The sequence below is a fragment of the Prunus avium genome, chromosome 5, assembly GCF_965620075.1.
Source record: "Prunus avium chromosome 5, drPruAviu1.hap1.1, whole genome shotgun sequence".
In the NCBI taxonomy this organism is placed as follows: Eukaryota; Viridiplantae; Streptophyta; class Magnoliopsida; order Rosales; family Rosaceae; genus Prunus; species Prunus avium.
Genome location: NC_142288.1, coordinates 14,739,095 through 14,765,290, shown reverse-complemented (window position 1 = coordinate 14,765,290; position 26,196 = coordinate 14,739,095). Strand labels below are relative to the sequence as shown.

General features: G+C 37.4%; 2 protein-coding genes across 3 annotated transcripts; both read right to left on the bottom strand.

Moving 5' to 3' along the window:
- LOC110758082 (squamosa promoter-binding-like protein 14) lies at positions 1-6,484 on the bottom strand. Its single transcript, XM_021959875.2, has 11 exons — positions 5,848-6,484; positions 4,920-5,528; positions 4,459-4,652; positions 3,545-4,380; positions 3,342-3,416; positions 3,132-3,239; positions 2,930-3,047; positions 2,401-2,536; positions 2,174-2,318; positions 1,481-2,074; positions 1-1,290 (listed from the first exon to the last, which is right to left on the bottom strand). The coding sequence occupies exons 2-11, from the start codon at positions 5,492-5,494 to the stop codon at positions 862-864; spliced, it is 3,210 nt and encodes a 1,069-aa protein (XP_021815567.1). The 5' UTR covers positions 5,495-5,528; positions 5,848-6,484; the 3' UTR covers positions 1-861.
- Positions 6,485-12,983: 6,499 nt separating this feature from the next.
- Positions 12,984-18,611, bottom strand: LOC110758086 (calponin-like domain protein). Of its 2 annotated transcripts, none has more exons than XM_021959878.2 (8): positions 18,282-18,611; positions 15,810-18,121; positions 15,559-15,717; positions 15,258-15,437; positions 14,805-14,999; positions 14,427-14,525; positions 13,728-14,312; positions 12,984-13,588 (listed from the first exon to the last, which is right to left on the bottom strand). In XM_021959878.2, the coding sequence occupies exons 2-8, from the start codon at positions 18,075-18,077 to the stop codon at positions 13,229-13,231; spliced, it is 3,846 nt and encodes a 1,281-aa protein (XP_021815570.2). In that variant the 5' UTR covers positions 18,078-18,121; positions 18,282-18,611; the 3' UTR covers positions 12,984-13,228. The 2 variants fall into 2 exon arrangements, with proteins under 2 accessions (XP_021815570.2, XP_021815572.2); XM_021959880.2 differs by having other exon boundaries at positions 15,810-18,067.
- Between the last annotated feature and the right edge of the window lie 7,585 nt (positions 18,612-26,196).

Below are 26,196 nucleotides of genomic sequence, written 5' to 3'. Positions count from 1 at the left end.
AAAGAGACAACGCCTTCACCGCTTGTTAAATAATATCAATCTCTTGAAATTTACACCCAAAAAATGAAAATAAAATCTAGAATGCAAAAAAAATACACCACCCAGCACCTGCCTCTTATCTTAGATAAACTATAATCAAATTTCTTGCGTCCGTCATATGATGAAATTGTCCTCTCTGTGACTGATCCTCCATAGATCAACTCTACAGTGACAAAATCAATACACAAATAACTTAAGACTTATGTCCATAAATTAAATAGCAGCGAAATCTAGAAGGGAAAACCCATATATATTAACCACATGTCAAACCTCTAATTACGGTATAACTGCTTAGTTTTTATCCACCTTCACTTTTTCTCTCTTCGGGTCTCCACTAGTTTTCCTTCATCAACGTTTCCATGCTAACCATGAAAATTTTTACCATCTGCCCTATCTCCATTGTTTCATCTCATCCAACATGAAACATACATTACATGCGAGCGGGGGTCTCTGAGAGCAGAAGAGTTTCTACGTTTGAAGGGGAGAAAGACAAAGAAATTCACCTATTTTCCAACCCAAATGAGCAAAAGGAAGAGCATAACCCAAGATTGCCCAAATCTCAGATCTGTTAGAAATAAACATGCAGCATCGAAATCACCAAATACCTCTGCTGACCCAGAATTGTGTTGCTTATCAGACTTGCCATCAAAGCCCCAGCCCCAGCCCCAGCCCAACCCCTAGGTTCCCTCTTTAATGGGTTGTTAGCACAAATCCTTTCTTTTCTCCAGATTTGCATCATGACATGCAAACTAATCTGGAAGGTGCCCATCAACCCAAAGTTCACTGCTCTTATCTTAATCCGTAATTCTTATCCTATAAAGATTAAATTGTGCCGAAATCCAAATTCTCCCACTTGAAAGGAGCAACTAAACCAATGTCTGGGGAGCCTCTCAAGAACAGGCAGACACATACACAAACAGCAGCTATGGCAAGCATAGAATGAATGAAGGGGCGCTGAAGCAAGCCTTGAGCACCTGGAACCCTCCTGCTGTATTTTGATGCTGCCATTGCACACTTGGCACATGATCCACTACCTTGTCTGAATCGTGTACTTGTCCTATGCTCCAGCTCCATAGTCATCTGAGGTTGCTCTATCTCATTTCCAATTGTCACAGTAACCTGACTATTTCTTCTGTCAGCAAGTTTACGAGCCACCAACTTGTTATACGAGTAGTTATTCCTCATCAGAGAATAAGCGTATGGAGACTGCCCATTAGCATCCAAAAGGGAATTCCAGCAGTTCAATCCGATCTAGAGGGAAAAGGTGAAACAAAAGGAAACATCATAATCTATGTCAGCGTATCTGTAAAACTGATAATAAGTTTTATAGCATCCATCAGAAAAGCATACAATCAAAATCTATAAAATGGAATCAGGCATTATGTTCAAACAACTTTAGATGAGCAACCCACAGAAAGAGCCAACAGTTATTTTTTATTACCTCCTGCGGGTCATTTGTCAAAGCATCAATCATGTCATCCGTATTCGACATACAGGCAGCCAAATGAAGAGGTGTCATGCCACCAGGTCCAGCAAGATTGGGTGGAAAAATATATCTCTTGTCACTGCTAATTACAGAATAATTAACAAGCAAGTCAACCATCTTCCTACACCTCCTTTTTACTGCCCGGTTCAAAAGCTGGATGTCTAACAGCATCCCCAATGACTCTCCCGACAGCCCTTCACCATCTAAATTTCTTTCAAACAGTATGTCTAGAAGAGTTTTGACCAACACACAACAATCTTTCTCAACGGTGAATGTCAGTAAGAATTTGAAACGGCCAAGTGAATAACGGGGCTCTTGAAGCATTGAACAGATCCTTTTGCGTTGGAAGAGCCACCCAAGCTCATTCAAGAAGTGAAGGACTTCCTCCCTTGACGTGGGCCGTCCATAATCATGATTTTCATCTTCTGAAATTACATCACATGCTTTTGCTTCTGCATCAAACACCGACTCAAGGAGTCTCAATTCTCTACAGATTGTAGCATCAGCTATTATCACCGGAAAGCCGTTGCCCTTAAAACCATTTTCCACCTGTTTATATTAGCAAAGGTCAGTACAACACAAACTTATTAAGCATTCTACTTCAGATTTCCAAAACAACAATTACAAACAAACCAATTGTAGTGTTACCTCTATGAAACAGCGACCTAGAACACCAGGAGATGCATCATGAACTTGGAAACTGCCCAAGTTTATCTCATCATACATTGTTCCATGATATGTTGATCTTGTAGCTTCCTTTGATGTGTAACCACCCAGATATGTGCAATGAATCCTGCATGATTGGAATCTAACACTTTCAGAAACAGAGAAGAAATTAACAGAAGAATCTCAAACAGAAAGAAAATTGTACTTACCTGGTTCCAAGATTAGTCAGATTTCTGCCCCTTAATACAAGAGAGGTTTCTTGCCCACCCACAACAGCCAAAGGGGACACAGAGATCAACTCTGGGGAACTACATGATCTCCAGGCTTTGCATATACGAATCTTTCCTGAAAATTGATTCCACATGAACAAAACTCAGGAGAAAATTACAAGGCAATGACACACAAGTCATACTTTTATATGTGACTGCATATAACCACTATCTCCTACAATTCATATGCAGTATATATCATCCTAAACCACTTTGGAAAACATCAACAAATAAAGGTGAATAGAATAATAGACCATCTTAGGATTGCTATGGCTTTTAAGAAGCTGCTGAAGAAAAAGTTATTAAAGAAGTGTTTTCTCCAACTGTATATAAGAGCTACTGAAAATAAGTAGAATCACTCAGTTAGGTGCTCTTTAGAAACAAAAAGTGCAAGCACCTTGTTGAAAACAATCCCAAAAGCAGCATGAAACAAAGTAATCAAAAACCACCACTACCGAATAGTGCTTACCATCTTTGTGTGATGCTAATTGCCTGCCTGTATGAACTAAAAACCTCCCACTTCTCCAAAAATCAGAATCTGAACTTTGAACCAAAGAACTGACACGCTGAACCAGGTTTCCTTCAAACTGAAATAATAAACATGCCCTACAAGTTGTCAGCAAAAGAACTAACAAAAAAATTGCTGATCAGCATTACAACAATTCACTCACTTGCTCCCAGGCAGCAGACGACATTGACACATAAACTGATAGAACCACACAACCAGGCCTTATGTAGCTCTCCATTTCAGATGGACTGTTGGAAAGCCAATTGTATATCTAAGAGTAAGAGAAAAGAGAAACTAACAATGTAAGATACTCCTAGAAAAATAAATTTTACAAGTTTATGATGTGAGTCAAAATGAACCATAAACTCTTCACCTGTGTCCGCAATGACCCTGGTAAATGGCTTGGATCCTTATCAAATAGTTTAAATAATATTCTTCCAGTGCGATCCTGTCAAGGGACAATACAATCAATTCAATCCCACAATAACTGGTAGATCAACATCCAATAGGTTCACATACAGACCTGAGGTAAACCAAAGTACATATATAAAGCAAACGGTTGTAATTCATCAGTACCTGAGGATCAGAATTCAAGCTAGAAGGTGAATGATCCGAACCAGAAGAAGTATAACCAGCTTGATGCGGAAAACTTTGAATGGAGCTAGCATCAGCGCCTCTATTTGACCCTCTAAAAAGATCAAAAGGCATGTTACAGCCACGAGTCCTGCCAGAGTCGGGGTTTGCATTAATCTCTTTGCTTATTGACAATTTCTCAGACTTCACAGTTTCAGCCATACTCTTCATTGGAAACAGAGTTTGCACAACAGGAGGGGAAGATGAAGGAGACCTATCCTCAGTCGGATTACTACTGTCAGAAGAGAAATACTTTCTAGAAGAAGCCAGTTTTGGCGGGCTATCATTCTCAGGTGAAGAGCTAAATAGCTGCAAAGGTAAATTAACGCGAGTTTCTTGAACCTGGCAGTCTGAATCCTCCATGGGAGACTGGTAACTAGTACTACTTCTCTCTCCCCCCGCGGAATTAAACTCCTGTGTAGGTATCTTGTGCAAATTGGGACCAGCTGCCTGGTCAGAGCAGGTCAACTTAGTTTTCTCACTGTCACTGCTCTGGCTGCTCTTTTGAGATAACATTGCTAGAGCTTCAGGAGAAGAAGCTGCAAGAGTAGCTGATAGTACAGTAAGCAAGTCAACAGTTGATGCAGATGTTCTTCCATTCAATTTGTTTTGAAGATCTAAAGCAAGTAGTTCCACAGCTTTCCTATTTAAACTTCCGAGATTAGGCAACTTTGCAGCAAGGTCTGCTGGCAAAGGTAATGAATTTATCTTACTAAGAATCTGGAGCTGCTCTCTGTCCAGTACTGATGAGCAGTTGATATTTCTGACATCATTTTTCCCTATAAATTTGAGTACATAAATTTAGCATTGGACCACTGGAGAGATAACATCAATGAACTCAACCATAGTCTTGTTACCTTGTGGACGAGCTATAGCAGCTAGCAAGTTGACGATATCCAAATTTCCAATGCTTTTGTTATCCCTGTCTCCTGGGAGAGTGAGCCGTGAGGTAACATCCTCTGGTTGGGTTTTCCTTCTTCGCCGGTTATGCCCAGCAAGTCTCCGTCTACAACTTCTCTTCCCCTCATCAAACTCTGAAAGGGGGTGAAACCTGCAACAACAAACAAAGATTACAACTTTAGAGCAAGCAAAATCGCCCCATAAAAAGGAAAAGGAAATAGAAAGAAACCAAAACAAACAAAAAAAAACATTTGCCATTTATGTAAACCAAACTTCTTGCAAAATAATAGATAAAGAGAACTTCTAAAAAGATCTACAAATTGAGAGATCTTTTGGTAAGGGCGAAATCAAATCAGGAAATCAGTAGAGACAAATACAATCATTAAGAAATTTAGGGCAAAAGGAATGGATATTTAACCTGCTGCACTGCTGGCAGAACCTCTGCATCTGCTTGGCAACAGGGGCTTTAGTGGCTTTACTGTGAATCTCACAAACTTTATGCCGGCGATGGTAGTCCTTGGCATTCGACAGATCTTCCTTACAGTTATCAACTTGGCACATAGGATAGCTGCCATTCCCTGGAGATCCAGAGCGGACCCTTTTGTTGGGCCGGGGCATGGGCTCCTCCACAGAGGTCAAGCCCCCGGCGAGATTTAATTGAAGGCTCTCATCATCTTCATCTTCCGCAGTGTTCTTCACAGCCCCGGAAGCTTCCTCTTTCTTCCCCTGCTCTGTTCTGGAACTACCCAGATGCAGCATCTCGGTGTCCAGTGGCTTGGCAACGAATCTCACGTTGTCCCAGTCCCAAACGTTAGGATTCCAGTTGTTCCCTGCGGTTGTGAAGCGCGGCTGCTGCGAGTGAGGGTGTTGATAATTGGAGCCCTGGTAAGGGAGATCGCGCTTCCTCGCCATGGCCGGCACATCGCAGAACCGGCCCGAGAGCGTTTGATGAATGAAAATTGGGGCAGCAACTTGGCCACCAACGTCTTCCATCCCAGATTCAAGACAACCCAAAACACAGAAAATTCTAGGCAGCACAAAAATTGGACAAAGTCAATAACTGCTTTGAACAAATCATTCACAACTCAAAAGCTACAAACCATAAAATATCAACCTTCATCCTACACAACAAATCATTTCAAGTCATGTACGCAAGTTTCACGCAAAGATTGAGTAGTTCCTAAATTTTTATTTTTTTTATCTGACGGCAACCATTTTATTTTTATTTTTATTTTTATTTTCTGTTTTTAGCTTAGTTCAAAGAAATAGGTGTGTGAGTCGGCGAATAAAAAGCAAAGCTTGCTGCGTACCAAATCGGAAAAAATTTAGCGAAATAAATTGCATACCTTCACAGAAATCTACAATCTATCCACATCTTTCTACCCAAAAATCTTCACTTTGCGTCTCCAGAGAAATAAACTGAAAAACTGTCACTGAGAAATGAACAATCAAAACCAAACCCTCTTCGTTTTAGATTAACTCCGATCGACGTCCGATCTAAATGTCATCCAAGTTCTGAGTCTTCTTCTTTTGACTAGTCATCTCAGCACAAAAACAGCAACACCAACAAAGCTAGGTAGCTAGCTGCCTCTTCTCTTGTAAATCGCAGAAACAATAACAGAAGAAATCAAAAGACTGATTCTGTGTCTGCGTCTTCGTCCGATAACAAACCAAATCTGAAACCGTTAACAGCTGCAAATCTGAAGATCCGGCTGATGAGAACAAACTCAAATCTCTTCTCTTTTCTTCTCTCTCTCTCTCTCTCTCTCCGTGTATTGGGCAAACTTTTCTTTTACTTTTCTCTCTCCAGACTCCAAGTCCCTAACTTTTTTCTTCTTCTTCTCCCTGTCCTTGCTTGCTACAAACTTTTTCTTTCGGTGAATGGCAGCAAAGCGTAAATTCGAGCAACCTTGGGGTGGAATTGAGGGCCGCCCAAGGACCAAACGAAGAATCCAAGACCTTTCCTTGATTGCTTCCACCACACCACCTATATTATTAGTATTTCTCAAATGTACTAATGTACTATTAACCATTAGTTTTATCGTCTTCTGATGAACTACCTTTTTCATTTTTCTATTTTATTTTTATTATTATTTTTCCCAACATTTTTATTTTTTTTATGTGGATGGAAGGAAGGTCCAAAGGCGTAAAGAGCAATGAAGATTTTTTTACGCTCACTCGCGCTGCGTGTTGTAAGGTGAACCATAAATAATACAACACTACCAATTTTTATTTATCTTTCGACCAAAAAAATTATTTATCATCCTCTTTTACTCTCTTCCTCTTCGACTTTATAGATAAAGAAATTATAGAATTGTACAATATTACGGTCATGTATTATAATAGGAGTAAATGATATAAAATAATATCAATAGATATTCATTTTTATTTTAACATGTGAACGCTACATGTTTGTACTACCGTACTTTTCTGTAATGTCTCTTGTAAATGAGATGACATCAGATGAGGGATGAGATGAGGATTGAGATTGAGATTGAGATGAGGATTGAGAAGGAGGGGGTTCATACGAATTCCATATAAGTAACAATTTACGAAACTAGCCTTGTGCTGTAGAGGGGACTACTTGGGGGCCATGGTTTGCATGCGGCAGGCAGACCAGATCATTCCATTCCCAGTCCACTTTCCTAATTCCCTACTAACTACTGTTACTGTATACAGTATACATGATGTGAATGAAATTGTGTGAATGTGAATGTGAATGTGATGACAATAATTAATATTCTTAACTTCATTGCCAAACTAGTTACGTATAGAATAGTAAACTAATTTGATGTCTTATTTCTTTGTTGAAAACTAAGTTAATGTCATTCACCTGGTTGACAAAAATGAAAAGTTAAATTCAACAATTTTTTCCAACAAAGGACAAATGCAGCCGATTTAACCTCCTAAGTCTACACTCAAAGTCGGGTATTGAAATTTTGTCTATTAAGATCTGCTTGACTCTTGTAACAACTCACACATCATTAGCAATACTAGTGAAGAGAGAAGAAGGGTTCAACTCTCCTTCTAACTCATGAATCACAACCCACACAAAGACCTATTTTTCTTCTTCTTCTTCTTTTTCTTTTTTCTTTTGCAGATAAGCGAAACGGAATTTTAGAGTTGAAGAAAAAAGAGGTTAATGCATAGATATATAGTTTTCTGATAATAGGAGGGGAGGGGCATGAATTCAAACACACCTCTCCTCCCACAAAAGATATAATAAAAGTTGTTTTGTTTTTCAATTTTGATCACCAACACAAGGATGAACATTTCTCCTTGATTTCTGTGCAGTTGAATTTTGACTTGGCTTGGCCTTCTAGATCCTAGAAAATATATCACCTACTCTACTCGCGCAAGTTGGGGTGATGAGTACTTTTGTTTATTAAAGATATTTTTTCTGTTTTTAATTTTACATTTTGGGTTTTCAATGTCGAGATTTTGATAAATAAAGAGATAATTACTTAAGAAGATCTTATATGTGCTTGGAAATGGCAAATATGATATATATATATATATATATGCAAAATAGGGATGTTGCTTTGGATCCTTCATGCATGTATGTGTTGTAATTGTACTTGTATGTCTGCCACGTTCCAGCTGGCATGCATACACAAGTACTTACTGGTCATTTCAAAAAATACGAAACTGATTCATTCATTCCAGTCCATTCCATTCCATGCAAACAAAATGCAAACTGTTTCTTCGGGTCTTAATTCAGTGTGTGAATAAGAGCATCCACAGTGGGGGGTGTATATAGGGGTGTATGTTAAATATACACCCCGAGTCACCGGAATAGTCTCAAATGGTGAGATGTAAATGGATGTAAATATACATCACCACCATGGGGATGTAAAATAAAATGTATATTTACATCCATTTTTACATCTTTTGCAGGCAAGACCCACCCGAGAAAAGAGAAGAAAAATGAAGAAAAGTCAATATAAAAGGCTGGGACCCACGGCTACACCCCCGAATTTACATCCCCCCACTGGAGCAAAAAACATATTTACACCCCCCGGAGGTGTAAAGGGGATGTAAAAGTGGCTTTACACCCCCGAATTTACACCCCCCACTGTGGATGCTCTAAGTGGTGTGGGCATGCATTGTTGGATTGATTTATTTTTCCTACGCGAGGAGCTGAAAAACTTGTGAAATGTGGATAACACTATTTTGTGTAAAAAAGTTATTGTTGATTTTGAGATTGTTTCGATCTGATATGTGGATTATCTAGAATAAAATAATCAAGGCCAAGTAAATTGATCAGTGCATAATTACGTATCATTTTGTACCCTTGTAGCTTATGATTTTGTTTTTTTTTTATAGTTAAATTTGTGCTTCTACATATTGTTGAAAAGATAAGACAAAATGCTTCAAGATCCATATTTTTCCAGAATTTTCAGAATAGAGGAACAAGCCCAAAACGAGCCTACAAGAAGACTGCAGTGCATTGTCATGCATGACATATGCATAATGAGCTATTGTTTTTTATGGGGAAGTTAGGTAAAATTGGTGAAGTGAGTGTTGTAGGTAGAGGCAATACTCAAATCATATTTTTACTTCCCTTAGGCCTATAAATAGTGGGTTCTCCAAGCTTACAAACACACCCCAAGGGGGGAGCTCTCAAACATCTCTCTAGAACTCCTCTACCTATTCTCCCTCAAATTCTCTTAGTTTTTCTTTTCAATTCTCAATTGTTGTAACAAAACCGTTTTGCTAAATTTTCCTTTATGTTTTTCTTAATTGTAATTTATTTTTCATTGTCAGAAAATTGCTTATTTTAAGTTTTCAAGTTTAATTAGTTTTCAAATTTCAATTATGGTTCTTGTTCTTATTCATTATGCTTATAAGTTAATATGCTTGTTTAAATGATTGAGCTTCCATTGAAAGATCTCTCAAATAAGCTTATTTGATAGACACCCTTGTAGGGCCCACTTCGCATTGTATTTCACTAATCCAAACCATCTATGTTTTAGATAATCATTCAAAGATCACCTCTAAAAAAACAAAAAAAAAACTTGAATCTAATATCATTTGACCACTCAATTGAATTATTGAAATTTTAGTACTTTCTTGAAATATTGTGTTCATTGATTTTGTAGGACACAATTGGATATTGAAACGGTTTCCGATTTGTCTAATTTTTTGCAAGTATGATCTATGAATGAAAACCTAAAAATAGAAGGTTTGGATCGTTGAAAAAAAATCCATAGGATACCTTCTTAAAGGATGTTCCTCAAATAAAATTATTTAAAGAATATATCAATAGAAGGGATATATATATATATAGAGAGAGAGAGAGAGAGAGAGACAGAGACAGAGACAGAGACAGAGAGACAGAGAGACAGAGAGAGAGAACAAGAAGAAGCCACATCCACATCCCTTGGTGTCTCTGGCACGTAAGTGGGAGTCCAATTTTCCTGTTTCCCTTTTTCTTGTGCCCGCCTTGTTTCCCCCTTATTCTTTTGACACATATCCTCTCTCTTAACATGAAACACAGCGTTGTTAACTTTGAATAAAATGAAAAATAAAATGACAATAAAATGAAAAGAAATATATAAAAAAACAGAAACCCAGTAGCGACCCAAGCAAAAACGCAATAGCCGACCATAGCCCCCTCCCCCCCAATCCACACACACACACACACACACACACACTCTCTCTCTCTCTCTCTCTCTCTCTCTCTCATGGTGAAGATCTGAATATGAAGGTTTTGAGAGGAAACAAATTTGGAACAAGAAGCGCGCACCTTTCGTCATCACACTCTCGACTCTCTCACTACTAAATCCCAAAACAAAAACCCCAAAACGTTGTGAGAACTTAGAACTATTTTAATTTTTTAATTTTTGGTATAAAAAACTATAAATTTCGTTTTCTCCATAGTGATCTCGAGGCGCGATTGTTCTCAGGCTTTGTCTCGTTGATGATCGACCGATCAAAGTAACAAGTTTAAAGACATTAAAAAATTCAAAAGGAACAGAGAGAGCTATGGCAGTGGTTGATGATGCATTCCAAGTGGGAGAAGAGGTCGGGTTGAGTTCAGACTATCTTGATATGGTGCAGAAATTCAAAGAGAGAGATAGGGAGGCTTGGGGCAGTGAAGAATTTTTATTTTTTTTTAATAAAAGGGAAGATGAAGATGAACAAATTATTTGATAAAATTTTAATAAAATTGACATATTAAACAGAGTTAACCTTCCGTTAGTTAACAGGACACGTGTTAGAAAAATAAGAGGGAAACAAGGTGGGCACAGGGAAAAGGAAAACAGGAAAGTTGAACTCCGTAAGTGGCCCCCAACCCAAGTCCTGCTCCGAATGATCTGGCTGAATTCACACATCAACCATCTAATTAACTAACAAATTAATCATCTAATAACTAATTAAGAAATTAGCAACCTCATCAGTTCGATTCCATGAATGAAATGTGTGTCATGAGATGATAAAGATGGACAAGTACAGTTTTGTCTCCTCCCGTCCTATATGGCATGCCTGGCGTATTGCCTGATGGGCCCGTGTCTTCGAATTGAAGAATTAAACGATTCAATTCTCCTTTTTTCTTTCATAAAAATGAAACTTTAAAATAAATAAAATAAAATAAAAAAAAGAAGAGAAAAGTCTCAGCGTCCGGTCCGGACTCATTCAGCGACGTGTAGGGATGGGAATCAGTCAGACCAGCTCTACTCTACTCATACAGCACTAACTACTACTATGCATCTGGTCGGTAACATCCCAATGTATCTAACGCGTGTATCTATATATTATTATTCCTTTCTTTGAGGGTTTTTTAAGTCAAGATTTTAATGAGGTCATTATCATGTTTTTCCAGTTTTTTTTTTTACTCATAGATGGGTTGTATTCTGTGCTAATTTTTAGTGAACGAAGTATCTTTCTGATTATTTAAAAATAAAAAATAAAAACCATTCCTTTTTATAGCTCCAAATGACATTATGAATTTCTCCATAATTAGTAGGATTATTAGGAATAACTTTATGAAACTGAAATGTGAAACTCTAATGAGATTGTTTGCTATTAAAATAATGGGATAATATCATCATCATATCGAGATCATGTCGATATAGTAGGAATATTTGTTACAATAATAATGCTATTTGAGAATTTTGGTACATTAATAGTGGTATTTGAATGCATTTTTCAAAAATATATATTTTTTTAATTCAAACCTAAAAAACCATAAAATCAATTCATACTTTTTATTATTAAAAAATTCCAAAATAAATTCTTTTTTTGGTAAATACCACAAGGTGTCCCTGAACCTGAAGGGTGGGATTAATCCCCGCTTAGGGTTTGGTTTGCCCTAACCACAAAATGCTTCCAACGGATTTCGAACCCTTGCCATTGAGGCACCAGGTAGCTCGCCAACTGGAGGTGGTAGTTTGCCAACTGCACCACATCTTGTGGTTAAAATAAAATAAATTCATACTTTGGAAATAGTCTTTTTAAGTTTAACACGTTTTTATTAATTAGCCCCTGAAATTTTCTAGGAGTTAAGGCCATCTCCAGCCATGGGCTAAACAAAATTTTGGCCAACTTTGGCCTTTTAGCCCTCCAACAGGTCCACATGTAGCCCAGCTTTGTCCTAGGCCAAATTTTTTGTGGACCCATACATGTGCTTTTGAAGAAAATAAATTATCAAGTGTGGGCAAGAGCACGAATCATCTCATGCAAATGCATATCCAACAACCAACATTAAAAAGTGCTGACGTCATTAATGACGTCAACTATATATATATATATATAAGCCTTTTTAAATATTTTCAGTTCGTAAAAAAATTATAAAAAATTCTTGGTCATGGAATATTATCTCTAAATAATAGTTTAATTAAATTAAATAATACATAGTTGTGAAATGTATGAGTGTTGTACCATAGTTTTTTTCAAAATAATAAAATATGAAGGACCCTAAAAATATAGCTCTGCATGGCTGAAGATGGAAAAATTTAGCCATACACTGTTCTTTAAAAAATTAATATTTTGGAGGGCTAAATTTTTAGCCTTGGACTACATTTAGCCATATGACTGGAGATGGCCTAATAAGATAATTAGATGATTTTTGTTGATATATCTTGATTCTTTTTTATTACAACGGAGGAAATCAAATTCCTGGCATAGCCTAATTCTAATTTAATTTCCCACCCACCACTTGGGCTATGCCAAAGGCAATTAAATTATATATATATATTTATTTATTTATTATTGATGAAATTGTGTATTATTAAAAATGTTTGGAGAGTTTGAATTTTTATGGAAGTTCAATTTTGTTATTGGGGTCATAACATGAGAAAGTGCAAGTTAAAAGGAGTAACTTTGGAACTTTTTAGTCTTCCTTTATGAGATATTCACAAGGGCTCTGCTCTTTAATCGTTGTGTTCCACGCCAATAAAATCAATATTCATGCAAAGAATGCAAAAGAACTCACAGCATTCATGTAATTTGAGCAGCGTACATGGAGAGAACACAGATAGAAACAAACTAAAAATAATTAATATTTATTATCATACTGAATGTTCCTTTTTTTCTTTTTTGACATTTTGTTCTTCACGCACATATAAAGAAAACCAATCTATATCAGTGTGTGAAAGAAAAAGCCACTTAAATGCAAACCAAGAGGAAAACAAATCCCCAGATGGGCACAAAAGAATTTGCCTATATATTATGGGAATGTCCCAACAAACTCTGTTAAATACCTATTTAAATACGTGCATGTATTCAGAAAAACTTATCAAGCAGAGATTTAAAATGGGAGCTGCCGCCATTGCCCAAGAAAAACAAGGCCAAGACAACCAGAACTGTAAGGAGGACCCACATCCAAGGCTGCATCCTTCTCTTACTGCGGTTGCGAAGAGGCAGAGGTATGGATTTTACCTTGGTTTGCTTTGTGAACTGCGATGATTTCTGAGACCTCTTTGTTACGGTGATAGGTTTCTCTTTAGTTTCAGACTGCTCTGGAGTTTCAGTTGGGGTGTCTGAGCTTGGATCTGGAGCAGAATCTCCTTCACTAATACCATTTGTGGCCTTTGTTGTAGTTGCCTTCTTTCTTTCCTTCTTCTTCACCCTCTTCTCCCTTTCCTGCAAAAGATACAAGTCGTGCAGGGCCAATACTTAGAAGGCTAGAATATTGCATCTGGTGGAACAGAGATCCACATGTCTAAATCTACAATGCCTATGAGAAGTTTATATAGCTGAAAAGAAAGTGATGAAATTTTACCTTCTCTTTCTCCTCAGCTTCCTTCTGTGCTCTTATGGCAGCTCTGGCTTGGGCCTTCTCCGTTATTCTTTTCTTCCTCTCTTGTGCTTCCTTGGCTTTGGCCTTCTCCTCCAGCCTACGCTGCTCTCTCAACCTAGCTGCTGCTTCTTCCTTTCTCAATGCCTCTGCCTTTCTGGCCAACTCTTCTTCCTCCTTTGTTACTTTAGGTTCTTCTACTTTTTCATCTTCAATCTCATTTCTTCCAGAAGCAGTTGCTGGGCTAATTTCAGATGAAGCAGGTTTCTCAGGCTTCTTGGTTTTAGCTATCTCAATTTTTGGCTGACCAACCTTCTTTGCAGATTTGTCATCTGGCTTTTCAGATTCCACAGGGGGAACTCGTTTTGCTTGTTCAGGAGTAGAAAGCACTGTTGCCAAATTATCCTTGGTTGCTCTAACAATATCAGGTATTATAGGGGGCTCCTCATCAGGACCAAGTGAGCGCCCATCTGAGGTTCTCAATCTCCTCAGTGTGCTCCTGTTGTTGCATCTGACATATTCTTTACGGAAATCATCATTTTTATTCCAGAGTTCCATAATCGTTTCCACCTAAACAATTGAGTTTCAGCCAATGCACATTTAAGCTGTTTTTCCAGATTCTTCAACAAAATAGGTTGGGGAAACACACACACGCACACACAAAACAGGACTCCATGAACTAACCTGTTTGATACAAAAATCCTGCAGTTGTTCCCTATTTCCACTCAATGCTAAATTAGTAGCAGCCTTTGCATCATCCTTATACCTCCAAAAATATTTGTTCTGCAGATTCAAGGAATAAGGGGTTAGTATTTCTTTTCTAAATTTGCATCTATTTATTTCAAGGGTGAAGTTAACAAAGAGATAAAGGCATTGTACAATTAAAAACATGATTTATCAACTGGAAAAACATGTATAAGCAACCTTAAACATGTCCCCTTACACGTGACATTATACAAAGGAACAGTAAAACATGTTTCACAGTCTGTCTGTGTGCGCATGTGTAGAGAGAGAGAGCGAGTGAGAGTATAATCCTAATAAGCAATTAGGGAATACAAACACCTTGTCATATTGTTGTTTCCTCAAACTCTGTAAATGTGCGTATGCTTCTTGACGAATGTCATCTGCAGCTCTAAACTGAGAAAGTAATTCATTCAGCATATTGTTTTCTTCATTAAATTTCTTTTTAGCAGCTTGAGTGACTGTCTCTGCTTTCAGAAGATTGTTTCTGAGTAGATCCATCTCCTTCCTCAGAACCTGTAATAATGGAAAATCAGATAAATAACTGAACAGCTCATCTGCGGCACTGACAAGACTTTGTCTAACTCTTACAGTATCAAACAGTCTTATCTCTATTTTTGGTTACTAGAAAATGTATACTAAAATTCGAAGGTGATTAGTTGTTTCTAAGTGAATTAGATCTCATGATGACCACCAAATGAACAATTTAACACAACAATCCCCCATACTGGCTACATAAGAAATAGAAAATAACAAACAATTAGAAAACACTACCTTTGAGCGCTCTTCAATATGGTCTTTCTGGTCTAAAGCTTGTTGAACTTCATCCTGCTTACCCAGGCTAGAAGAGAGCTGTTCACGAAGTTGCTTCACTTGCTTGATTTCGCGAATATATTGCTTTTCTTCCTTCAAAGGCAGGGTCTCATGCTGCATAGTATGTTCCATATTGCGTATCTATTCATGAAACAAAGATAAAAAAATACAGACATTCAATACTTACAAACATATTCAAATATGCTATATAAATCTATGGCAGCAATCAATAGTGTTGAGGGGTAGACGATCGATCGCTTACTTTGCTATCCATATCCTCAACAGACATGGCATTCTTCACTTTGTTAATCATTAATTGAACAGTATCCATTTCATGGCGTTTGGCCTTAAACAGGTCTCGTGCAGCTCTCTCTTCAGATCTAGCAGCTTCAAAATTGTCAAAATACTCCTTACAAGTGGCCTGGCCATGAAAGAACCCCAACAGTTAATGTGAGAAGATACTAAAATCTAACTATAAAATACAGTTGAAGCCATTTCCAAAAGATTCCTCACCCTTTCCATTTGGATTTTGGAACGAATAGCATCCCGGCTTTTAGTTTTTTCTTCAACGTGTAACTGAGCTTGTTTAATCTGTTCTTTCAAATTTTCGTCATCATATCTTGGAACCCTAATCAAGAAGTAGAACGGCCTCTTTTCTACCTCAGCACCTTTATTCTGTCCTTCCAAAACATCAGTAGTGGAAACTTCCTGGGAAGATGTTGAGGCTTCAGATCTATGAATTCCGTCAGTGGACTCCGCTACCTCACATGTCGGTTTAACGTCACTATCAATTTGTACATCATCCAAGTTGCAATTTAGTGGCCTGCCACTCTCCTCAGAAGAGTCATTCAGAATCCTGTATTCAGATGTGGTACCACCATCTTCAGGAACATCTCTGCTTCTCAGAGCAGATGAACTGTGAACTTCAGACCCTGGTTTGTCATCAGCATCTGATTTAGCAGGCAAGCTAGCTTCATTTGAATTGTTTTCAGCAAGTGATAAAGGGGGGCTAGCAACACATTCAACCTCCAAATTTGACAACCCAGAATCTACATCCACGGCATCATTAGATATCTTTTCTTCACAACCAATAGAATCCTGGCTGGTCTTGGGTTCTGATATCACATCATTAGCTGGACAACTTGACAGAGTATCACTCACAATGGGTGCACTCTCAAATTCAACTTCTGATTTTGAATTGGGTTCTGGCATTGCATCATTAGCTGGGCAACTTGACAGAGCTTCATCCACAATTGGCACACTCTCAAAGTCTACTTCAGAATTTGATTTGGGTTCTGATATTGCAGTATTAGCTGGGCAACTTGACAGAGTATCATCCACAATTGGCACACTCTCAAAGTCTACTTCAGATTTTGATTTGGGTTCTGATATTGCAGTATTAGCTGGGCAACTTGACAGAGTATCATCCACAATGGGCGCAGTCTCAAAGTCTACTTCAGATTTTGATTTGGGTTCTGATATTGCAGTATTAGCTGGGCAACTTGACAGAGTATCATCCACAATGGACGCAGTCTCAGGTTCAACTTCTGATTTTAAATTGGGTTGGGAGATTGCATCTCTTTCTGGGCAAGTTGACAGAGTATCATCCCCGATGGGCACAATCTCAGGTTCAATTTCCAATTTGGAATTCAGTTCTGATATTGCATCATTAACTGGGAAACTTGACAAGGTATCCTCTATACCAGGCCCACCCTCAGCTTCAATTTCTGATTTTGAATGCTCAAGAAGGCAAGGACTAGGGCTTTCACTACTCTTCTCATTTAGGTTTACAACATCAGTCCCTGCCATCCCATCATCAACAGTGCAAGTTGAAACATCTTCAGTAGGTAGAGAAACCTCGTTTTCAACATCTGGATTTCCTGTTGTATCATTATCAGCAACAGTTGAAAAGCTTTCACCATTTTCAGTAGGCACTTTCTCACAACTCTCAGCATTTTCACATGACCCGTTCTCATCAGGTGCATCAACCAAGTCATCTGTAACTACGGGCTCTGAAATGCCCTCTTGAGCATGAACAATAAGCAAGCCATCTTCAGTACTTTGATCAGGGACAGTGCCATTGCCAACTTCTGCTGCCAACTTGTTCTCAACTTGGAAGGAGGCGTTTTCACAAATGAGTGGGGCAGGCAAGGCTCGGCCATTTTCAGAAGATACATTTTGTTCAGCTGGATTTCCTGGAGTGCTATCATGAGCAGGACAAGCAGGCAAGCCGTCCACAATTACCTTGGACACAGGATCACTCACAACTTGCTTATCAAGCGGAGTTGGAATTGAATCATGCTTCGACTCTGGGCCGAGATCCCTTGAAGCATCTTCCACGGGCACCTCCTTGGCCAGTTTCGGATCTTCGCCACTTTGAATATCACAATTTGTAAGAGAATTCTGTGGAATGGACTCTGCAACGTCAATCGTCATCTCCCCGTCGGCAGCCTTGTTTAGTGAATGAGGTTGGGGAGTATCCTCCTGAGAAGAAACACTCTCTCCCACCTTGACCTCCATGTGAAGGCTGCCATTTTTTTGAACCCTGCCATTGAGATCAGATGACTCAACAGGATCCTCAGATATGATGGCATCGCCTCCGGTCACAAACACATATGAGGAGTCGGCGTCGTCCTTGGAAATCCCATTCCCATTAACACTACCATTCCCATTCCCATTCTCATTCTCGTTCCCGTTCACATTCACATTCACATTCAAAACCTCACCTTTAGACACCTCAGATTCACAGGCATCGCGGTGCGCATCCACCTCTGCCGTCATTGTGATCTAAATCAAAATCCAACCACAACCACAACGATATGTATCTAATTCACAGACAAAGTTACAAAATTTCAAAGTTAATTTTCATTTATTTATTTATAATTCCATTAAAAGCAACTGAATTGAGAATTTAGAGTGAATGAAAATTGAAGAAAGCGTCAAAGCAGTGCAAGATCTAAATGTAAGGAGATCAGATGGACTTACCGGTGCAGATCGAAGCAACGGGTGTGAATGCAATCGAGCCGAGCAGATCGAGAGCTAGATCAGCCAACCGACATCAATGTGGTAGATTTTAAAGACTGGATGAATCTTTGTATTGTATTGTGTAATGTATAAGGGGGTGTTTGGGACTTGGGAAAATAAGCTACAGCCTAGAGAGAGAGAGAGAGAGAGATGTAAAATTGTAGATTGGATTTGGAACAAGAGAGACAGCTGGCGAGGGAAGAAGAGCAGTAGAGAGAGAGAGAGAGAGTTTTTGTTGTGAACTTGTGATTGTGTTTATGTTTGTGTTTGTGTTACAACTTTTGGTCACTAGAGACTCACTAAATAGCAAATCCATTTGTATTCTACCTTTCTTTTTCTACTTTAATCCTAATGCGGCTCCTTGTGTTAGTAATTAATTTGGATTCAAAAATCGAAGATACGTCCACACGTTTTTCCTTTTTTTCTCGCATGTTTTTTTTTTCACCTCAGCCATCGCCCACCGTTTGTCCCTCCCTATCAATATTGAATATTCACTGTCCATTTCCCTTTTCAATATGTATTCAATTACTTCACCCGTTAAAAAGAACTATTTCATTATGTATGCTAGTTTTCATGAAATCTGTATACTACTAGTATTTCTTTTTTCATGAAATCTGTATACTACTAATTCAGTTCATCCGATTCACTTCAATTTAACACTATTTGAAGTTTTTTTTTCCTGTTATATTGAAGAGAATCGAATTGAATCATTAATGCAACTCATTATTTCGGCCTATCTAAAATCACTACCAAATGAATCTTGTAAGTTCAAAGCTTAAAAAATTCGTTTGGTAGACCCATTTTTAAAAATCCAAATCCAAAAAATACCTAAAAAACAACCCATTATTGAAAACCCAAAAAGTTAGAGTTTTTATTCTCTCTCTCTCTCTCTCTCTCTCTCTCAAATGTCTCTCTCTCAAATGTCTCTCTCTTTCTCCTCCCCCTCTCTAGGGGTGGGCACGGTACGGTATGGTACGGTATTGAGCCCGTACCGCTACCGATACCGGAAATTTAAATCGGTATGGTACGGTATAGGATTATCGTTTGTCAAAATTGGTACCGTACCATACCGTACCGTGTCGGTATCGGTACCATTTCGGTATAAAAATGACACAACTAAAAAATGAACCAATTCAATATTCAACATATTCATTTACCAAAATAAGTGATGCCTAAGTTACAAATTCAAAGATTCAACATATTCAATTATCAATATCCAAATCCTAATCAACATATTCAATATCCAAATCAACCAAATCCTAATCAACATATTCAATATCCATTGAATATAACATATTCAATATCCATCAACATATTCAATATCCAAATCAACCAAATCCTAATCAACATATGCAATATCCATCAACATATTCAATAGAAAATTATATATCTGAATAGTATTCGGTACGGTACGGTATTGATCGGTACCAAATACTTGATACCGCTACCATACCATACTCTATTGGTACGGTACGGTACGGTACCGAATATTGATCGGTACCGAATGAAACGGTATGAAATCGGTATGGTACGGTTCGGTTAGGGTACGATTTCGGTATTTCGGTTTTAGATGCCCACCCCTACCCCTCTCATATGTCTCTCTCTTTCTCTCTCGTCGATTGGTGGTTCTGGGTAGGGGTGGGCATGGTACGGTATGGTACGGTATTGAGCCCATACCGCTACCGATACCGGAAATTTAAATCGGTATGGTACGGTATAGGATTATCGTTTGTCAAAATTGGTACCGTACCATACCGTACCGTGTCGGTATCGGTACGGTATCGGTACCATTTCGGTGAAAAAATGACACAACTAAAAAATGAACTAATTCAATATTCAACATATTCATTTACCAAAATAAGTGATGCCTAAGTTACAAATTCAAAGATTCAACATATTCAATTATCAATATCCAAATCCTAATCAACATATTCAATATCCATTGAATATAACATATTCAATATCCATCAACATATTCAATATCCAAATCAACCAAATCCTAATCAACATATGCAATATCCATCAACATATTCAATAGAAAATTATATATCTGAATAGTATTCGGTACGGTACGGTATTGATCGATACCAAATACTTGATACCGCTACCATACCATACTCTATTGGTACGGTACGGTACGGTACCGAATATTGATCAGTACCGAATGAAATGGTATGAAATCGGTATGGAACGGTTCGGTTAAGGTACGGTTTCGGTATTTCGGTTTTAGATGCCCACCCCTAGTTCTGGGTGGACGTCATTTGCAACTCCATGAAGGTCTCCTTCGTCTACTACCTCCCTGGTCCAACCCGACCCCACCCAAAATCTTTTTTCATATTTTAGATTTCTATGATTTTCATTGAAACCACACAGATTTTTCATTTTCTTTTGTTAATTTTAATTTGAGAATCTAACTGATTTTAATTTCTTTTTCATTTTTTAGATTTTAAAAATAGTTTGGAGTTAATACCAAACAAGCTTTTAGATCTTAAAATAACTATTTGAAAAATTATCTTTTAAAAAAGAATCATAGTTTTTGAGTTTTATTTTTTGAGTAGGATACCTTAATATTTTTAATAAATATAATTAATTAATTCCTAAATCTATATATATAAAGCAAAAGGCAGAGAATGGTGAAACATTCAAAATACCAAAAAATGCCCTTGGTTAATGCAAATATTAATAATTGAAATTATTAATTAAATGAGGATAATATGGTAAATTCACACTTTTTCATATTTTAAAAAATTAAAATTAAAAGAAAAATCAGATAATGGCCTATTTTTATGGAACACAACTACCCAATATCTTTTTTAATTCTAAAATAAATTGCAATTTTCAAATAAAAAAAAACCCTCTCGCAGGTGCGGAAGCGCGTGCGGAGAGGCTAGTATAATGTAAAGTAAATAGTATTGCATTATGTAGGGAGTTTTGGTTGAGCCTAGTATTAAATTAAATTATATATTATTTAATACTAGCCTTTTTGCATGCGCTTCCGCGCCTGCGAGAGGCTTTTTTTTAAAAAAAAATTTAAATTTATTTTAGAATTAAAAAAGATAATGGGTAGTTGTGTTCCATAGAAAGAGGATCTATTATCTTATTTTTCTTTTAATTTTAAATTTTTTTAATATGAAAAAGTATGAATTTACCATATTATCCTCATTTAATTAATAATTTCAATTCTTAATGTTTGCATTAACCAATGACATTTTTTGGTATTTTGAATGTTTCACCATTCTCAGCCTTTTGATTTATATATATAAATTTTCAGAAAAACAAATATTTGGATAATATTGGATTGGAACATGATAAACAAGTCCTTGATTCACTGCACTAAAGCCTCTTCTTCTCCTACATGTTATAAATCTTTCTTATTCCTCTTCTTCTATCCCAATCTAAATTATGCTTTCTGTTTGTAGATTGAGGAGATTCGAAAATTCAAAGGGTGGGCTTTTATTCAGTGCGAAATCAATTGAATATAATTTTTCATTATCTAATGTCAACTAAAAAAGAAAATACAATTTTTGGGGAGAAGTTAGGTTTGAGATTGTTGTATGCATGAATAATTGTATTTTGCGAGGGGTTAGGTTTGAGTTTCCTAAATTCCTAGGGTTGAATACTTAGGGCCAGTTTGGCATTGCTATGCTGTGAAAATAATCACTGTCAGATTTGCTGTGAGAGAAATCAGCTACGAGGGAAAGCAGTTTGGCGTTTGGTAAATTTTTTGTTAAAAGTGTTGTTGATATTGATTTCCTCATAATCAGAAAATGACTGTGGCATAATCATTATACTCAGCGCATCTTCAAAACTGATTCCTGCATAATCAGAAAATGAAAGCACCTCATTAGCTGCTTTCCCTTATAGCTTTCTCTCACAGCAATTTTTAACAATAAGTGATTTTCTCACAGTTTACCAAGCGGGCTGGACTTCTCAAAAAAATTTAAAAATCACTTATCACCCCAAATAAGCAATGCCAAACGGGCACTTAGTCGCACAATGGTATACCAAATAGTACAAAATAGCAATCATTCGGCTGTTTATAGCTTAAATTTTGTTTTTTTTTTCCGACATAAAGTTGGAAGAGAATGGTCTTTTGTAATTTCCTTTGTACATAAAAAATAAAAAGAAGATAGTAAATAGCTCGTCAATCATGATTCATGATATGAATAAGATAAGATTTTCTTCGTCGGTTGTCAATTGTCATTCATTCATTCATTCATTGTACATGAAAGACTTGATTCTAGAAACAAAGAGACCCCAAAATCTCACCAATAGTTATAGCCAGCTGAAATAAGTTTTTAATTTTAAAATTTAATGAGACCCCAAAATCCAAGCGATATCGTGGGACCTAAAATCAAAGGCACAAACGCGTGAAAACATAAAAGAGGTAAAAGTCCGGGCCCAACTCAAATATGAAATGTCAAAAGAGGAGGCACCGGGGGCTTCTCTGTTTTTTTTTTCTGGTTTGACATGTGGATAAGGATCATATTTTTGTTCCCAAAAAGATATAACTTTTTTTTTGTTTTTGGGAAAGGATAAGGGACCGTTGTTTCTTTTTATAATTTAAAGTCTCTTCGTCACCAGTTATAAGTCATGTGGCAACATACATGCAGCACAGAGAAACCTCATGAGGCTGGAGCGGTTCTCTGTGTGTGTTCCTGCGTAGTTAATCTTTTGACAGTTTCAGGTCTTGCCAATTCATGTCTCCACAAGTCTCTATGTTATTTATTTATAATTTTTTAAATTTTAAATTCAGGTCTTGCCATGCCAATTGAATATATACAATAAGTACACTTGGCACATTATGTTATATTTAAATGTTGCAATGTGTGATTTGGTTGGCAAACTGTTACCTCCAGCTGGCGAGTTACCTGGTGTCTCAATAGCAGATGTTCAAAACTCGTTGGAAGCACTTTGAGTGGGGATTAATCACCTCATGGTATTTACCCAAAAAAATGTTGTTGTACAAAAATGTGCAAAGTACCCACTAGTGTAATGGTTTGGAGCAATTACTTCCTTAGTAAAGGTTATAAGTTCGAATCCTAACATCTGTATAATGTGTGTGAATTTAATTAGTATGTTATCGTCTCTCTACAAAAACGACCTACAAAAATCCACGTGCTCTCCGATGTGTATGATGGTGGTGAAAAAGCCATCGAGATTCAAGTCAATGGTAGAGCCAGAGTGCAATTGATGTAGAGTCAGTTTACTGTATAGTACTAGTGTAAGCAAAATACCATTTTATAAAAAAAGAAACATATATATTATTTCTTTCTACGTTGTCGGTGTTCGCGTATTGTAATATTGCATATGCATACAAACAAAAATGATGATATGAGAATATATATACATAATTAAAAAATATTTAAGTTTGAATTAGAGCATGCATGCATGTGGCTTACTGTTTAACAGACAGCAGGGATGGAAGACCAGGATGATTAGCCAGTAGTACTCATAATTAAACTGGCATGATACGATGGTTTCTGATATTCCATTTCTGATATTTTCATTAATTAAGACCAAGTTGATCGATCAAGTGCGTTTTATATTTACCCAGAAAGAAGAAAAAACCAAGTCTAGTTTTGGCAAAAAGTTATATATATATATATATATATACAGTCCCGATCTCTTGGACTACAGGGGTCCAAGAGATTTGTGGTCACTTACCGTTGGATGTAAATTCAACGGTTCACTCATTCTTGCACTTCTTTTAAGAAACTTTTTTGAACCATTTGATTAATATCCAACGGTGAGTGACCACAATCTCTTGGACTATATATATATATAGAAAGACAAGGGTTGAATTAGTCTAATACTGCTCTTAGCCACATATCTGCCTGGCCAAGTTGCCAGCCAGCTAATTGTTGCGAATGCCGCCTAACATACAGGAAAAATATGGTAGATATGCGGACTAACATTTGACAGCGCGACAAGCGTTTTGATTGACCTCATTCAGGTATGTTACTGGGCAACGGGTCAAATTCAATGGAAAATGACTTTAACTTGTAAACTAGTGATCTTAAGTTCGAATTTCTATGACACCATAACAATGTATTTGTGAGAAAAACCACCCCCAACCAAAACTCACATATACTCTTTTCTTTTCTTATGTTTCTATATGAGACCACCTCATTCTCAATACCATGCCCTAATCATGCCGGGTACAACATTCAATCATGTGTTAAAAGGCAACATAGACAGGCATCTTTGAATATTCATCTATGAACTATTTGTTATTCACGCGTCACCCTGGTTAGGGCTGATCTTGTGATTTGGATGATCTTGTACAAAATTTAAAATAGAGCCCTCATATAACCTAATATAAAAATACTAAAAAAATATTTCGGGAGCCTTAAAAAATTTGAGACCCTGTGCAGTAGAACCACTTGCATCATGCCAGGGCCGACCTCTTCTTTATTTTTGTATACGATTTGTTTTGGTTGTAAATCATACTATTTGTCTTAAGGGCGTTTTTCTTTTTCTTTTTTGGTATTGAAAAAAAAGATAAACGAAATTTTCAAATGCACAGGTTTAGAGACAGTAAACAACACACACCTTCTAAGGCTCTGAAAAAACCTAGAAGAAAAGGTAATTTTTGAAGCATGAGAAAGCACTTGTGCCTTGTGGTCATCATCGGAATGACTCGATGTTTTTTTGGCTTGAAAACTTATTTGTCTGATGATGATGGGCACAGGCACAGGTAGCGCATTATTGATTCAAGAAAATGGACCCAAATGCAAGCATGTCCTATAGTTATATAGTGATCACTTTAAGAGGCTGACTTTTCAAAAAAGCATTATGATTGGATATGGACCATTTGATTTTTGACCTAAAACGTAGGTGTCAGTGTAACACCCTGCCATCTGTCACTATTTCATTCATTTATATTATTTGTTGCACATACGTCAGGCCAACTTCATGCTTTTTTGATGGGAGACCACTTTATAACGTGAGGGTTTTTTCTGAAGGGAAATGCATGCCGTGGTGTTCACACACACCTAATTTCCTTTCCACACATGAGGAGCTTAAAGGGAAGAAATATAGATGTATTTAATTTTTTGATAAAGCGATATTAAAAGTGGAGGAATCAAACCTAGAACATCGGTCGCAAGAGAAAAAAAGAAAAGAAAAGAAACGAAAAGGGTATAATTTCAACTCAAGGAAGGAGCCAATGGATGCGACATAGTACAGTACAGATGAGGCAGAATTTTGTTCTTTTTAAAAGAAGGGGTTGCTTAATCGTCCATTCTTAAGCAAGCGTGCTCATCCTTGTAAGTTATATATCCAACGCCCATGATCCATCCAAAAATTCCAATCCATGGGAGGGGCTAGAGGTGTCAAACGGGCCGTGCCGGGCCGGCCCGTCCCATTTAAACTCGTGCTTTTAACATTTTCGTGCCGTGTCGGGCCGGCCCATTTAACTTATCGGGCCGTGCCGTGCCAGCCCATTTAGTAAAATCATAAATCCCAGCCCGGCCCAAAGCCCATGTCCAAATTGAAACGGGCCGGGCCGGGCTCGTGCCGTGCCCGTGCCGTGCTCGTGCCTTACTCGGGCTCAAGAACCAGCCCATTTAATTTGAATTTTTTTTTTCCCTTGATTTTTTTTCCACTACATAATTCATATTGATTTTTTTTTCCCTTGATTTTTTCTTTCTATAATTCTTCATTGTTTTCAGTTTCGAGAAGATATACTCTCAGGAAACAAAACTCAGAAGCCTATTACACAGCATAATGCACCAAAACAAAATTCAGACAAAACAAGCATACTCTCAGGGTGCTATTACACATAGAGGTGTCAAACGGGCCGTGCCGGGCCGGCCCGTCCCATTTAAACTCGTGCTTTTAACATTTTCGTGCCGTGTCGGGCCGGCCCATT

Bases quoted from the DNA above. Each gene is read 5' to 3' on its own strand.
- LOC110758082 (XM_021959875.2), bottom strand. From the start codon at position 5,494: ATGGAAGACGTTGGTGGCCAAGTTGCTGCCCCAATTTTCATTCATCAA. The intron at 3,417-3,544 runs GTACTGATGAAT...GTCCCTTGACAG, and splicing joins GCTTGAATTCTGATCCTCAG to GATCGCACTGGAAGAATATT. The intron at 2,537-2,929 runs GTAAGCACTATT...ATCAATTTTCAG, and splicing joins ATTAGCATCACACAAAGATG to GAAAGATTCGTATATGCAAA.
- LOC110758086 (XM_021959878.2), bottom strand. From the start codon at position 18,077: ATGACGGCAGAGGTGGATGCGCACCGCGATGCCTGTGAATCTGAGGTG. The intron at 15,000-15,257 runs GTAGTGTTTTCT...CCATTATTACAG, and splicing joins ATATTGAAGAGCGCTCAAAG to GTTCTGAGGAAGGAGATGGA. The intron at 14,313-14,426 runs GTTAGTTCATGG...TCAATTGTTTAG, and splicing joins AGGATTTTTGTATCAAACAG to GTGGAAACGATTATGGAACT.